At 41.2% G+C, this 15,585-nt stretch overlaps 1 protein-coding gene across 1 annotated transcript in view; it reads right to left on the bottom strand.

Annotated features, from left to right (window-relative positions):
- The window catches only part of TMPRSS13 (transmembrane serine protease 13), a 50,030-nt gene extending 37,272 nt beyond the window's left edge, over positions 1 to 12,758 (bottom strand). Inside the window, exons 1-3 of the mRNA XM_075840839.1 lie at positions 12,746 to 12,758; positions 11,949 to 12,133; positions 11,845 to 11,850 (exon numbers count right to left, since the gene is read on the bottom strand). Of these exons, the coding sequence (XP_075696954.1) occupies positions 11,845 to 11,850; positions 11,949 to 12,133; positions 12,746 to 12,758 (204 nt within the window). The remainder of the gene's footprint in view (positions 1 to 11,844; positions 11,851 to 11,948; positions 12,134 to 12,745) is intronic.
- Positions 12,759 to 15,585: the final 2,827 nt, after the last annotated feature.

Raw genomic sequence — 15,585 nt, 5'->3', positions numbered from 1 at the left:
GGAGAAGGCTGTAATACCATGAACCGGTGAAGTGTGTTGGCGATTTATAGTATGAGCAGGTTGACATAAAGGGGAGGCATCACTTGTATGAGCATTGCAGCCCCTCAAAACAGCTGATCGGCGGGGGTTCCGGAAGTCGGACCCCCCCGATTAGGTATTGATGGCCTATCCTGAGACTAGGCCAAAATTTCTTAGGTCTGAAAAAACTCTTTAAGTGAGATTATCCTTGCCTGATACAACTGGCCTACCAGGGAAATTACAACAATTTTTTGTAAATTTTTGGCAATACGTAGAAGGTCGCCAAAGGATTGTATTGTCATTTTAACTCATTCTTAGAAATGAAGGCATTCCTTTGGGCCTCCATTACAAGATGGTTCAATTCTGATCAGTTGTGGTCTGTCGAATTTCTTTAGAAAACGACATTTGCCAATGTAATCTGGTGGTTTCTAGTCGTGACTTATTCCTCTTTGCCATTGAAATAAACATGCATAGTCAGGATACAGGCTACCACAAATGTAGGCCTATAATGTGCTGGCTGACTTGCATGGCATCTCTAGGATTATGATGTTTCTTTACTTTTCCATCCATAAAAGTTGTAATATTTTGTACCCAGACAATCCTTATTTTATTCTATTATAGTGTAATAAAAAAAATTGTAAAATGAAAATTTTTTACCAATAGGGAACTGATTATATATACAATTGGCTTATAATCTTTGGTAACAGAGCTTGCAGACTTTTCCAGTAAAAGATCATAACAATGAAAGTGGTTTTCGGAACAGGAAACAGTTGTGTGCTGAGCAGGTTCACCAACCCCTTTTGGCAAATTTGCCAAATTTAGCAACAATCTTGGCGAAAGTTTTTGTGGAGAAATTGCAAAACCAAAAATGAATGGTAAAGATGGTAAATGACACCCAGTAACTAATAAAAACACATTAGCAGCATTTACTTTGAACTGTAAAATTATGATAACTACAATCACAATAACAAGCACAATCACCCCCAGCATTAAAATAATCATGGACGTATCTATTTTTTTTATTAACACTGGCCAAAAATCACCTATTTTTACAGACTTTTCGGAATTCATAGACGGTTGGCAGAAATGGTGCAGATCAAAAACATATAGAATTTTCCTTTTATTGACATGAAATTTGTATTAAAGGAACACTCTTGACAAAACGAATGCACTGTGTTGCGTCGAAGGGCCAAAGGGGGATGTGCATGACTTTACTTTTTAGTGTTCTTTAAATCTCAGTCATCCACCAACCCCTCAAACCCTGTACTAGACATAACACAGTGTATTCGTTTTGCCTGGAGGGTTCTTTATACATTCAATTCTGGTTTATGGCAATTATTTGCTACTTTGTATTGGCATTATTTTGTTTGTAACTTTTTCAGACAAGTCCATACACACAAGCGGAAATAACCATAATGCCCACATATTTCACACCTAATAAATGACCTTAATGGTGTCACGCAGGAAAACAGTTCTCTGATGTGGGTGAGAAACTTGTGAGACACTGATGTGGGTGAGAAACTTGTGAGATACTAGCGTAGACAGCAACCCTTAAGATTTTCCACCATTCAATAGTTGCCGTTTCCATGGTCAAATTTAAAAAAAAAAATGTGTTACGCTATTTAATGGTCAACACAGTTTTCAAGATCTTTTCTTGCCGTCATACAATAAGAACTTTTATGTTTGTGTGGATTCAAATCTGTCATGACCAACTGATAATCAAATAGGTGAATCAGCTCTGATAACTATACTGTAATTGTCACGAACTGTGCACCTGTGTGTCCTTCACATGACCGGGACAGATTTCCATCCCTGGAAGTAAGCCAAAAAAGTTTCCTTTTGAACTGCAAGCAGAGATCTTGAAAACCATGAGAATTGGTAAAGAAAGCATATTGGCGAAATTGTATAACTTTTCATTATTGACAAATTACAGAAACCGGGATCAAATTTACTTAAGATCTCAAAAAAGGCCATATTTACTGATACAAAGGCAGGTTAAAACACCAGTTCCCAGCCGGATGCAGCCAAATTTTCATTATATAATCAATAAGGCTCTGTTTATATCTCACTTTTCAGTTATGTTCAGCGTATACGTGCTCCTGACGTATACGCTGAACGTATGGCCCCGATGTATACAGATACAGCCAAATTTACCTTGACTGATAACTTGTTGCAGCGTGAGATCACACAAGAAAAGCCATTGAAAAAGTCAAGTTAAAGTTTCTTGACACTGTGTGTGTAATGCGTTAAACGTCAAGATAAAGACGGCTACATCTGTACATACACTTGCCCATTGTATAAAAAAGTGAATGTCGACTATGATTTTCATTACACTGATAAAAAAAAAGGCATGCTGATTCATTCAGAGCGGCTCGGTGGTTAGAATTATTGGCTTGCAGCACTGGGGCTGTAGGTTCCAATCTTAGGCCCCATGCCCACAACCGTAGAATTTGTTCGTAATTGCGGACCCATTCATTTCTATCGACCACGGACACCTTCCCATATTTAAAGGTATCCGGGCCGTAGAAAGCCTCCGCAAAAGATAGGACAATGTTCTATCTTTTTCTTTTTACGTACGTGCTTCCATGTCTCATATATATATCTCAAAGCATTAAAAATATGAAAAATGATTTGACCTGTATATCATCTATTATTTCTGAATTGCTTATTATGACGATATAGTTCACAAGGACTCCAGTGAAAATACATTCATCCCAGAAAAGGTGCTCGATCATGAATCTAAACCCAAGAACGGAGTTTAAATGCCACGTTACTACAGTTTACAATATTGCTGCCTGTGGTTTATTACATAATACTATATCTGAGATATGGGTTGGTCATTGCACATATGATGGGCATGAGACTTGAAGTCTGGGCCCTTGATACCTGGACCCTGCAGCATCCGTGTCTACTTATATAATCTGTGTATATACATACACATGTCTCCCAGCTGCAGAAAAACTGAAAATGACAACCAAGGAGGTGGTCAGTTCATATTACCCATATCACAAAGACTATATATAAATCAGCTGTGGTGACCCAGAACTAAGGATCTTTACATGTGCAGCATTTTTGGCATGCCTAGGTAATGGAAAGCAAAGTGACCATTGATGTCATTCAATAATTCCTGTTATCAGATGGACCAGTCTACAAGTGCTAGCATTCTTCTGCTCCTAACCCTAAGGGCTAATAGAAAAATAAGTGTCGATTTCTAACGTTAATCTGTTTCCCCTTAGGTCCTGTTCACACTGAGTTTTTTTTACACGCGGAAAAATCTGTCTGAAAATTCCTTCAGCAATTTTGAGGCAGATTTTTACCTGCCTGCACTCTGTTTGCAGCATTTTTTTGCAGCGTTTTTCAGCGTTATTGGGCCGCGTCCATTGAGCGCCGCAGGCAAAAAACGCAACGAAGACCGCTTTCTCTGCCTCCCATTGATGTCAACGGGAGGTCAGAGACGAAAAAGCCTGAAGAAAGAGCATAACGCTACTTTATTCCTCAGGCGTTTTTTCTGCTCGCTGCCTCCGTCTCCCATTGAAATCAAGAGGTGGCGTTTTCAGACGTTTTTAGGAGCGGATTCCGCAGCAAAAACCTCTTAAAAAAACTGTGTGAACAGGGCCTAAGTCCTAACAACAGACCAATAATGGGGTATTTCTTCCCCTGTGTACTAGTAGGACACCAAAAGGAGAGCAGGAATAACCACCAAACAATGTATATACGAAAACACAAAATCACATTTATCGAAAATTTGTACATCAATACATCACAAAATGTAAAATACACTCTGATGGGGCCCAAAGATCAGACAGGAGACCAATCAAAATGGTAGTATGTATACATGCAGGATAACCACCCAGTCAATACCAGAGAATGGGGGCCTGAAGACTAACGGGTGCCACTCGGATGCCGTCAAAAATGTCTAGAGTGGCACAACGGTCGTGTGCATGAGGTGTAAGTGAATTCAACTCCAAACATACCCTGATATCAAAGACATCTATAATATACTTCAATCTGGAGACCATTGACGACCAAACTTATACATTGTAGGGTCCAGGGGCGGACACAGACAGCAAAGGGCCCACGTTCAAGAAACCAAGAACAGTATATGGGCCCCTTGCTCTTGAATAACTCAGCATTGAATACCCACTTGTGCCTCTCTAACAATCAACCAGTAATTGTGAGCCAGGAAATTCATCAGCTCGGTCCCTTACATGCAATTTATTAGACAATATGAAGCTACCTTTAAGATCACAATGGGGCCCGTACCCACTGGGTCCTTGTGCAACTTCACAGATTGCACATATGGTATGTCCTTCCCTTGTAGGAACCCCGTAGACAGACCTCAACTCACTCAAAAGGGTCTCACAACTATTATTTATAATAATACAAAAACAATATATAAACCTTATATAAAAATTATATCTGTAAATTATTAGCATATAAGTCATATTTACAGTAAACCAGGGAAACGCCAGAACAATTCCAGGAAACACCCTGACAAGAACAAGTATATATACTGTTATTATTGATACTGTATATTGTCACCATTTACACTACGTAAAGTCGGAGGGTGGTAGAGGAATTCACAAGGGCCATATGTGGGAATAGAGCCGCAGACTGGGCATTAGAACAGTATACAAAAACTTCTACTTTTTATCTGCTGATCACTTATACAAACACAATAAACATACAATCAAATGCAATAAAGAAAACAATACAACTACAAATGTTTGGAATATTATATAAGTTTTTGTTTTTTTCAAATAATAGTACAGTATGCCTGTCTTATTTACTCAAATTGAAGAGGAGAAACTAGGACCGCACATCCACAATATTAATCAATTAGCATGAACATGAGGTTCTTTATTAAGATTTTGATCAAATTGTATAAGCCCACTTGCCACTTCACGGCGACCTCCTTTAAGTGGGTCCCTACTCTATTGGTTGCAGCAGTGTATGGCGGCGCCTGCCACCACAATACTGCACTTGCATAGGGAGCAACTCAGAGGCCAGAAGCACCTCTGCCGCCAGGCCACCCCACCTTGGCTCTGGGCCACGTCCCCCCACATATGCAGCACCACCGAAACAGACTGTCTTATTTACCACAAAAAAATAGAAAAGTTGAGGACAGATGTCGAGCGTAATGGTTTATTTATTTTTGCCCTGTAGATTACTAATATTATATTATATATACGTCGGCTATGTAGAAGCATTGTACCGTATAAGCGTAAGTTGCAAGGCATGTGTAAATTGTAAGTCAAGTACTTACCGGAGTGTTTTCCATTAATGAAGGTGAGAAGATCAAATGTGACGAGGAAGGTTCATTTCATTTCAGGTTTTTTCTATGTTTCAGACTACACCTGAGTCACTGGAAACTCAAGTAATTCTTATTGCACTTTATTGCCTTTATTAATAATATATCACTTTGTTCTGCATGGATCAGATGAAGGTAACTATTCCTCTAGCTTCTCCTTTCTTTTGCGATAGTGACCTTTCTATCCGTGGTGATACCTGTATTGAACGTAATACCTCTTATAATGGATTAGGTTACCCCTTTTCCCAGGTAAACCTTTAGCTTATGTCCTCTTCTTTAGTTAGAGATAAAGTGCGTCTCTTTTGTGTTCCAGTTAGTACCAACCCTCTTTTTTTTCCTCCCCCTCCTCCGTCCCGGGCACAAGTTGTCCTCTTCTCTGTCTCAACTATTGTCTGCCTTCTTCCCTATCCAAAAAAGCATCCCAGCTCTCCTCCCTCTCAGGTAATTTCAATACTGTCCTCACTCCCTCCTAAACTCACTCAACCTGTCACACCAGCCTCTGGCATCATCCAACTCCTATCCCCGCTCCACTGCTCCTACTTCCTCACAACTAAGCTGTGGGTGGCATCCAAAGCCGTGGCAGAATACAAGGAGAAAGTGCAATATATCACTTTTAGGAAGCTGTATGGTAACACTGGTAATGGGTGCCACATCATTCTCCAAAGAAGGAAAATCACCTTCTTGGAATCATATATATATATATATATATATATATATATATATATATATATATATATAGATATAGATATAGAACGATACAAAAAAAAAAAAGAAGAAAAAAAAACTGTGTATGTAAGTTATGACTACATGCAAACCACCGGGACCACCACATGAGTTCCAGACCCAATGGTCCATCTGGCTATAACCCAATCAATAAAAGAAAATGACACCATTATTTATTTTATGAGTCGGGGTCAGCTTTTTATTATTAACAACATTGGTATGTAACATCAAGTTACCTGGGGGCATGTTAATGCCCCATTGCCCAAACTTTATCATACCATTATTTGACTACTACTGCCAGCTGTGAATTCTTAAAAAAAGACTAAAATAAAACCAACAGGACAACTAAAAGTGCTATAAAAATATGTGAAAAACATTTTTTTAAACACTCCTGTGTTTTTCTTTCATACATAAAACGTAAAAACTACCAACTATAAAAGAAAAACAAATGAAAAGGAACATAGGAGGATGGCCAATTCCACAGCTGGGTTTATAATTTGCTGTGGTAAGAACATCGGACCCCAGATAATTACAGGTGGGCCCACAACCCCTACAACCCCTTACTACCAAGTATGGATAATGTTTATAGATACACAATATAATAAAAATGTTGCCCCCGAGAGCTGATCTGGGTAACTGGTGGTGGTTGCTATTTACAAGTTGTACCACCTTATCGACAGATCTATGAGTCTATACTTTGCCATAACCCTCTTTGGATATATACTAACTAAATGGACATTATGGCAGTAGAAAAAAAATCCCCTGCCGCAGCTGTATTTAGGCGCAGTGCACATTGTATAAGCAGGTATGGGCACTGCATTTGGACTGGTATTCAACCTTGATTTATACAAAACTGTAAAACTCCTTTTAGTGTTTGACAAGTTTTAGTCATCTGAAAATTGCAGTGCTATGTGACTAATAAATCAATTTCCGAATGTGCAGTAAAAACATCAGACAAAAGAGGAATTTCTTGTAGGGTGTCCTTTTTGATCGCCTTTTCAAATTTATTGTATAATCCAGAGTATAATCCATCTGTGTAGTGTCCTGGAGTAGAATCTGTTTTTGTAATATTGTTGGTAAATGAATATATGGATTAACAAAGAAAAAGAGCTCAGCTTCAGAGAGTTTACAATTTAAAAGCAATCCATTCCCGTACATTGTTTTAATAAACCATGAATCATCAAGACATAGTTGTGAAATAAAATGTAAACGACAAGTAGCACATTTATTCTACAACACTGCTCTTAGAGTTAGAAAAGCAAATGAGGATTCGACCTACTGCATTGTTATCCAGCATACGTGGTCAGCGTGACCTGCAACAATGGTGGCGCCTATGGTACAACCATTTTGTCGCATCAAGTTTTAGACCTATTTATGAATAAAATTGCCAAAAAGAACAAATGTTTGTGCCTCACTAGACCGCTTTCAAAAGGGGGCATGACTTAAAACCGTCTTAAGCTAAGGCAACCGAGAGGAGAGGTAGTATAAGGAAGAGAAAGTGTCTAAGATGTCTAGCAAGATATGCCAAATGTATCACAGCATACGCCCCAGTGAAAAATTTGGCTCATCTTCTGACTGTACAAATGATCCCACCAGCAACAGAAAAGATAAAACTGGCTGATCAGGGAGTCCGTTTTAAAAAAAATTGACTACCTATGGCTGGCACAATGTGGCAAATTATCGTCTGATCATGACATACACATATAGTTTTGGCCGAAATTTTCCAACCTGAGCGATTATATTTAAGTCTGCTGCTGGCTATCGCGAATGATCGTTCGTGTTAATTTTTGAAACAACAGTCAGCCGAAATGGCCTTTATCTAATTTGTATGGGCAGCTTAAATGGCCACTAACTTTTCAAACAATTTATGCTAATCTAAAAGTATACCTGATACAGATAAACTTTGTTAACTTACTGTTAAAATGTAGTTGTTTTATCCATGAAAATTCTGTGGAAATTACTGCCACTAGGGGTCACCCTTCCAATAATCTGGTGTGCACCCCCTGCTGTCAAGCAAATTCCATTCCTGGTTACAGAGCAGAATTCAACACTGCAGAAGGTGGGGGCGGTGTCACTACACTGCCTCCTATACAAGTCTACGGAGAGGGAAGGAGGAGTGAGTAGAGAGAGTAAGTCAGACACAGGCATGCTGCACATGCAAGTCTATGGAGAGGGGAGTGGGAGCAGGAGAAGGGAACAGAGAGAGAGTGATTCAGCAAGAAACACGCTGCATACAAGTCTTTGGGGAGGGAATGAATGAACAGCGGGGGGAAGCAGGAGCAGAGGGGAAAAAGACAAAGATGTGCTGGTAAGATTCTTATGTTACCCCAGTGCTGGATTCTCAGCTACACTGCTCATTGCAGTTGTATGATCTCCTCCATGCTTCTGCAGCATATATATATATATATATATATATATATATATATATAAAAGTGATAGATACAGATAGGAGAGTAGGATTCTCCTCCTCTATGAGAGGACCCTTAGAAAAGCCAGACCTGACATGTTTTTAAAAAGAGGTTGCCTTGGTGAGATAACCCCTTAAGGCCATACCATTCACTGTTTTAGTGCAAATAAAACCAACAGTATCACATCCGGGGGGCATCAATACCACAAAGAAGCCATAACTCTTGTTCCTCGAAGGCCCTGCACTTGTGCACAGGCGACCTTCTGATATTTTTGTCAATGGCGAGCTCTCATATTATCAATATGTGTGTAAGACAGAAGCAGCTTCAATCTGCTGGTATCTATTGTAAAATCTGTCCCTGGCTCCCCAACTCTCATATTCCATTTTTTTTATCCTGCCCTTTTTAGTACCCCTGGTCTCTTATCAAGGCCAGCTTGGGTGCCACTACAACCTCTTCCCCACTATAGATACCCCACTGGTATACGGCATATGACATTGCATATGTGTATATTTTATGTGTATTTGCATGTGTATGTTGCGTGTATGATTATGTGTGTGTAACTGCGGATATGTACTGTATGTACGTATGCATGTATACAAATGTGAGTGTGAATACATTTATGTAGGAGTATGTGTTTGTGTGACCTCATAGCCCACATAGAACTGAAAGTCGCGATGCCCCTTAAGGGTATGTGCACACACACTAATTACGTCCGTAATTGACGGACGTATTTCGGCCGCAAGTACCGGACCGAGCACAGTGCAGGGAGCCGGGCTCCTAGCATCATACTTATGTACGATGCTAGGAGTCCCTGCCTCGCTGCTAGACAACTGTCCCGTACTGTAATCATGTTTTCAGTACGGGACAGTAGTTCCACGGAGAGGCAGGGACTCCTAGCGTCGTACATAACTATGATGCTAGGAGCCCGGCTCCCTGCACTGTGTTCGATCCGGTACTTGCGGCCGAAATACGTCCGTCAATTACGGACGTAATTAGTGTGTGTACACATACCCTAACAGTGCCAGTAACCAGAGGCATAACTTGAAGCTCCTGGGCCCCAATTCAAAGTCCGTAACAGGGACCTCCCAACCAGCCATTTATAATACTGGTGATTTTTTTATTTTGCGGTAGGGCCTCTATGCCCCAGATACCAGGGTCTGGGCTCAACTTCTACTTCTGGACATCTCATAGTTACACATCAGCTAGGCAAATGCCAAATACAAGTGCCACCTACTTGCTCTATAACAGTGAAGTCACATGCGCAGCAGCTATAATTTGTAGATGCAGAGTCTTAGATTTGCGGCGCTGACCTTGGACGCTTTGTGTTTTCCTTTCGTTACGCCCACGTATATGTGTAATTCTAAGAAGGCATTTAATGTCCAGGTGATGATTTCTCAAGATTTTGAGAAAGTGCTACCTAGACGTGAAACGACTATAGACTGGAGAGTTTGGAGTTTGTCTACTTGCAGTTCCTACTACATATATTGCGAGGAGACTCACTAAGCAAAATGCGCTAGAATTCTGGCACAAATTGCACCATAAAGGTGGCATACAAATCTATGATGTGTTTTTGAAAATGTTTGCACCTTTCTAGACAGTTTTGAAAAGTTTCTGGAAAAAGGTCAAGGCTAAGAAAAGTTGTAAAATGCACCAGATTTATTAACTTTTTTTAAGTCAATTATGTGTCTGTGTAAATTTACTTGCTTTGCTCCAGTAACACCAATTGCCTTGAAAAGAGTGGCAACATAAATTTGTTAATAACCTATGATCATTAGCTTACACTGTACATTATGAGAAATGTAATTATGTTGTCTGTATGTAAATCACAAATGTAACCTCACAAGAACGTTAGCTGGGCACGAACCAATGAATGATATATCAAATGTCAATGTGTTCCTGCTTATCTAGATTTAATGTACTTCAACTGGGAGAAGCAACATCACTTTACTCATTTGAGGTCCTCAGAAGGAATAATATCATCTATTCTTCTGCTTTAATTTAGTTATTCGTAAAGGAGTAAGTATAGCAGACTTTAGTAAAAACCTTTTGCCATCTGGGACGGTTCTTAAAAAAGCAGTTCAGAATTTATTTTTTGTTGTTGCCTGTATAGTGCAGCATAGGCTATTATTAAATAATAATTTAGAGGCTCTTATGTATGCCCTGTGTGGCCTGTCTAAGTTCAGCAAGTTACAGATCAGTGACATAGAACTGCTGTCTTCACACTACAGAGTCTCAGTGTATCCTATGTGATGCAGCTTCAGGCTGTCTCCTGCTAGTGATAGATCAATGACATAGAACTTCTGTCCTCTAACTGCAGAGTCTCAATGCATACATATGTAGCTTCAGCCTATCTCCTCTGCCTCCTGCTAGTGAGAGATTTCTCCATGTCAGTTTTTACACATGAGGCAGTGAGGAGCAGCATTTCATAGAAACACAATGTCCTTCTGCACACAGCACTCACAGACAGTAAACACAGGCAGTGTTAGTTTGCATCTAATCATCTGATCTCTTCAGTAGCGCTATATGCATGGAGGGGCATACAAAGAAACAAGGAGGGTGGAGCTGAGTGGGGACTGTCTCAGTTCTGCCAGGAGGATTTGATTGGTGATGATGTTATTCTGTATTTTACAGGAAGTCATCAACATAAGGGAGAGTGACCTCCTGTCTACACATGACAGAATGGGCTATTCTGGTTGTCAGACTGAGATCACATGACAAAGCCACATACAATGAAACGGTTCAAAATGTATTGAAGCAGCGAAGCTGGTAAAAAACGAATGACACTGCTACAATATTGCTAGTAAGTTAACAAGAAATGTACAAAAAATAAATGACTAGAGTGCATCTTGCATGGCATTGCACCTCATTAAAAGAAATGGGGGATGAGCTACAATACTAGGTACAGTCCATGGACATGAGTGGCTCTGTTTTTGGGAAAAAAGCAGAGCCTTTTTTCTCATCCTAGGTGACACCTTTAAGAAGCTACTGCTAGAGAGCAATGGGGCCACACTTTGTTGTCACACAGGGGCTCGGGAACACCTTGCTGGGTCTGTCCTCTTCTACATCTCTTCTACTTGTTCCTTGGGAACAAGTGTGTCGGCAATTCAAAGTACGAGCAGGAAAGGAATAAAGAGGAGGCAGCGCTCTCACAAGCACCACAGCCCCTTTATAACAGCTGATTGGCAGGGATGTCGGGAACCGGACCACACCGATCAGATCAGAACCTTAGGATAGGCAATCAATTTATTCTGACTGGAAAACTCCTTTTACTACACCACATATGTGGATTAGGTAGCATTCCTTTATTTGGCAAGATTCTCTGTTATTACTAACTGCAGCTTGAACCAGGTGTATGTGTGACAGCCAAATGAATCACAACCTCACCCAAAGCTGTGGAACAACAGAACAACAACAAGAGTGGGAGCACGCTCTGAAGATGACATCTGCAAAAATTATATGGAGCCCGTGTAAAGCATTTTATTTATTACCGGTTGTATGTTCTCTACCGGATGAATTACATTAATTTCTGTAGTTGCATTAAACATACAGCGTAAGGCCTCGTTCACATCTGCATTGGGGTCCCGTTCTGACCCGCAGGGAAACAGAGCGACATGCTCTTTCTTCCCACGGTTCCGTCCCTGACCTCCCATTAAAATCAATGAGAAGAAGAAAGCTATGGCCAAAAAACGCAGCGAATATCATGGCAAGAAAGTGCAGGCTGTAGCATCCATGGCCGCGGGCAGTCAGGTTTACTCACCTCCCGATGCCCGCAGCCATGGATCCGTGAGCGCTGGTCCCCATCTCCTTCCTAGGAGACGCCAGCGCTCACTTCCGCTCCGGTCTGCTGGGTCCCGTAGGGGGCGCGTACATGCTCGTGCCCGACCTTAAAGGGCCAGCGCGCGCACAAAAGGAAATCATCATCATCAACTGCCATGATTTCCTGGTCTGTAAGAAGGCCCCACGTCTGGTGCAACCTGCGGCACCTGTGTCATCCGCCACGTTCGGCGTTATCTGCTGCACCCTTCTCCATCAGTGCCAGAGCTGCGGCCACTGTCTGGACTGTCCAGGTACCCTTGTGCGGGACATTGTATTGCTTGGGTTTCCTGTTGTTTGGCCAGCTGCCTCCCCGCTACGGCGGTACGGCCTAGTGGGTCCACTAACCCGCTATGTGACACAGGCATGTCAAATTCTGCCTCAAAATTCCTTCAGGAATTTTGAGGCAGATTTTTTTCTGCCTGCAAAATACTCTGTGTGAACAAGGCCTAAGGCTGGGTTAACATCTCACCATGTGTAGTCATCTTGCGGGGAAAAAAACTACGCAATTTGACTGCGACGTGTGAACCCAACCTTAGGATACCCTTCATTTTGCACAGGTGATTTCACTAAAACAACTATTTAGCACATGTCTATTCTCTATGGTAAATCCCCAAATCATGTCACGTTGGGTGTCACGGTCACAGGGTATGTGGACCCACTAGGCTGCTCCGCCGTAGCGGAGAGGCAGCTGACCAGGTCTCAGTCTATACAAAAGTCTACAGCAGTTCGTAACACTCGGGTACCTGAACTAGTCCAGACAGTGTCTGTGGCTTCAGCATGGATAGAGGTCAGTGCAGCAGGTTGCGCCAGACGTGGCGGGCAGTACAAGACGTGGCAGAAAACACTGGACGTGGCAAACGACAGCAGGTGCAGTAGGACACGACTCCAACACTAGTAGGCACAGGAACAAGGACACAGCACAGGATACAGGAACAGGGCACGGGTAACAACTGGAACAGGAAACACTAAGGGACCATTAGCTAGACAGACTTGGGAGACCTTATAAATAGGTTGTCTATTTTAATCTCCTAATGTTAAAAGGATTTATAAAAAATAGTCCGATCACAGACCCAGCGATCAGCTGTACTCAGTGGCGGATATAAGCAGTAAGAGTTTAATTTCCCTGTAGCACCACCTCAGGAGAGATGAAGCATTACACAGTTCCCACTGAAATTTATTTGCTAGCAATGTAATTCATAGATGTTTTGGGTCCTCCAGAATCTTTCTTAAAGGAAAATTTTAAGCTTAACCCTTCTGAGGACTGAGGACTGGCAGAAGTCTCATTGGCTGCTAGTCTTGGTTAGACCGACATCTGCTAGGTACCTTAAAACGAAAAATTTATTAGCCAATGCTTGTATCAATAATTACCTATTTAAATCAAATATTTCCTATGTATTTCCGGCAATCAGAAAATGAATTTCATTTCAATATCTGTGTTTGCTGCCCAAGTCTAAAAGAGCTAATATTTCTCGCAAAGTGAAAAGTGGATACTGTATGTACAGTATATCTGAATGTGGTTGTTTTTGCAGCATGTGGTTGGATTTTTACAAACCATATTCAGTTACAGAAATTTTTGCAACAAATCTGCTGTGTGTGAACATACCCTTAAAATGTCCCTCATTAACATGAAAATATGGCTTTTTAGAACAAGCAAGTTAATTTTATGAATGTGGGAGTGAACTGCGGTCAGTTACCAGCCGCTGCTTATCTTGGGGTTACAATATATTAGACTTGACAAATCTTCTTGTCTTATCAATTGCACAGCCCCAAAGGCCCTGCAATATGCATAACACAGTGTATTTGTTTTGCGTGGGGTGGTCTTTTAACTTCCTGATATTAGTTTTGGGTCCGATTTGATTATAAATTTGGCCCAATTGCCCTTTAATCTCTTGTCTGACTATCGGATATCCTCTAGGACTGTATACAACCCCTTTCAAACTCTTAAGGCCCAGTTCACACAGAGTTTTTTGGCAGTGTTTTTGAAGCGCAAACCGCATCGGAAACCGCGCTACAAAACAGCCAAAATCGCCTCCCATTGATTTAAAAATACTTGCGAGAAGAAAAAGCGACATGCTCTTTCTTGAGGCGTTTCCATCTCTGACCTCCCATTGACATCAATGACAGGCAGAGAAAGCAGTTTTTGCAACGTTTTTTTGTACGCGTCGCTCAATGGCTGCGGCCGAAACCCGCAGGGAAAAACGGCGCAAATAATGCGTCAACGAGAGTGCAGGCAGGTCAAAATCCGCCTCAAAATTCCTGAAGGAATTTTGAGGCAGATTTTTCTGCCTGCAAAAAATTCTGTGTGAACTAGGCCTTAACGCAAATCCATGAAGTGACAGCAACATGTATGGGTAGCAGGAGGGATAACTGCAGTGCATTTTGGTAAGGTTGTCTGCAAGGCAATATGGAGAAGTCTTTTCTACACTGTAAACTGGCTGGAGTAAAAGTGTTTGAATTTGCCAAATCCAAATCTTTTGTGAAATTTGGACCAAATTAGATTAGTGTAAAATCGATTCACTCATCTCTATTTAAGACCATGGCAACCACAACATGAAATCCCCAAAATCTGACATGTAGAGGGGGAAAAACAGTGGTGTTATCCATGGCAGTCCGGTGATTAAGGTGACATTACACGCCCATACCAAGCGCCGATCAACAATATAACAAGTTGAACAGCGCTTATTTAAAGGTACTTTTACACAGGCCAATGCAAACCATATCGGGATGAACGATTGCTAATACATAAATAAGTGTGTATATTGACCTCAGCACATCCCCTGTTTACACGGGGAGATGTGCTGCTGACAAATATTTTTAAGGCTGCATAAAAGATGCGACCAGCCGACAAATGAGCGTTTGCTTGTTTAGTGGGTTAATGCTGCCATGTTTACACAGGCCAATGTCCGAGAGCGAGCATTCTTATGAATTTGAACTTGTAACTTGAATCTCCTAGTCCACAATGCAAAATCTATAACAGGGCCCACACCTACCATGAATAATTTATAATACTGGTGTCCTCTTATTCAGCTCAGGGGTCTTTGGACCCCCTCAGGCTCCAGGGCCCGGGTTCGACTTCTACCTTTGTACCCTAGCTACGCCGGTTATCGGACCCTGTAAATGGCCCTTTACTTTCATCTTTTGACCTGTACTGATATCACTCATTGCTGTCTAATACAAAGCTTTCAGTAACAGATGAACATATTTTTATAAATTTATTGTAGGTTAAAAGAGAAAATATCTTCATTGTTACAGGCCCTCAGGCTTATTGGCGTTGGGCCTATGACTATGGGCAAGGAAGGGGTTAATATG

The sequence above is a fragment of the Rhinoderma darwinii genome, chromosome 10, assembly GCF_050947455.1.
Source record: "Rhinoderma darwinii isolate aRhiDar2 chromosome 10, aRhiDar2.hap1, whole genome shotgun sequence".
Lineage (NCBI taxonomy): Eukaryota > Metazoa > Chordata > Amphibia > Anura > Rhinodermatidae > Rhinoderma > Rhinoderma darwinii.
This window is presented reverse-complemented; position numbering and strand designations above follow the sequence as displayed.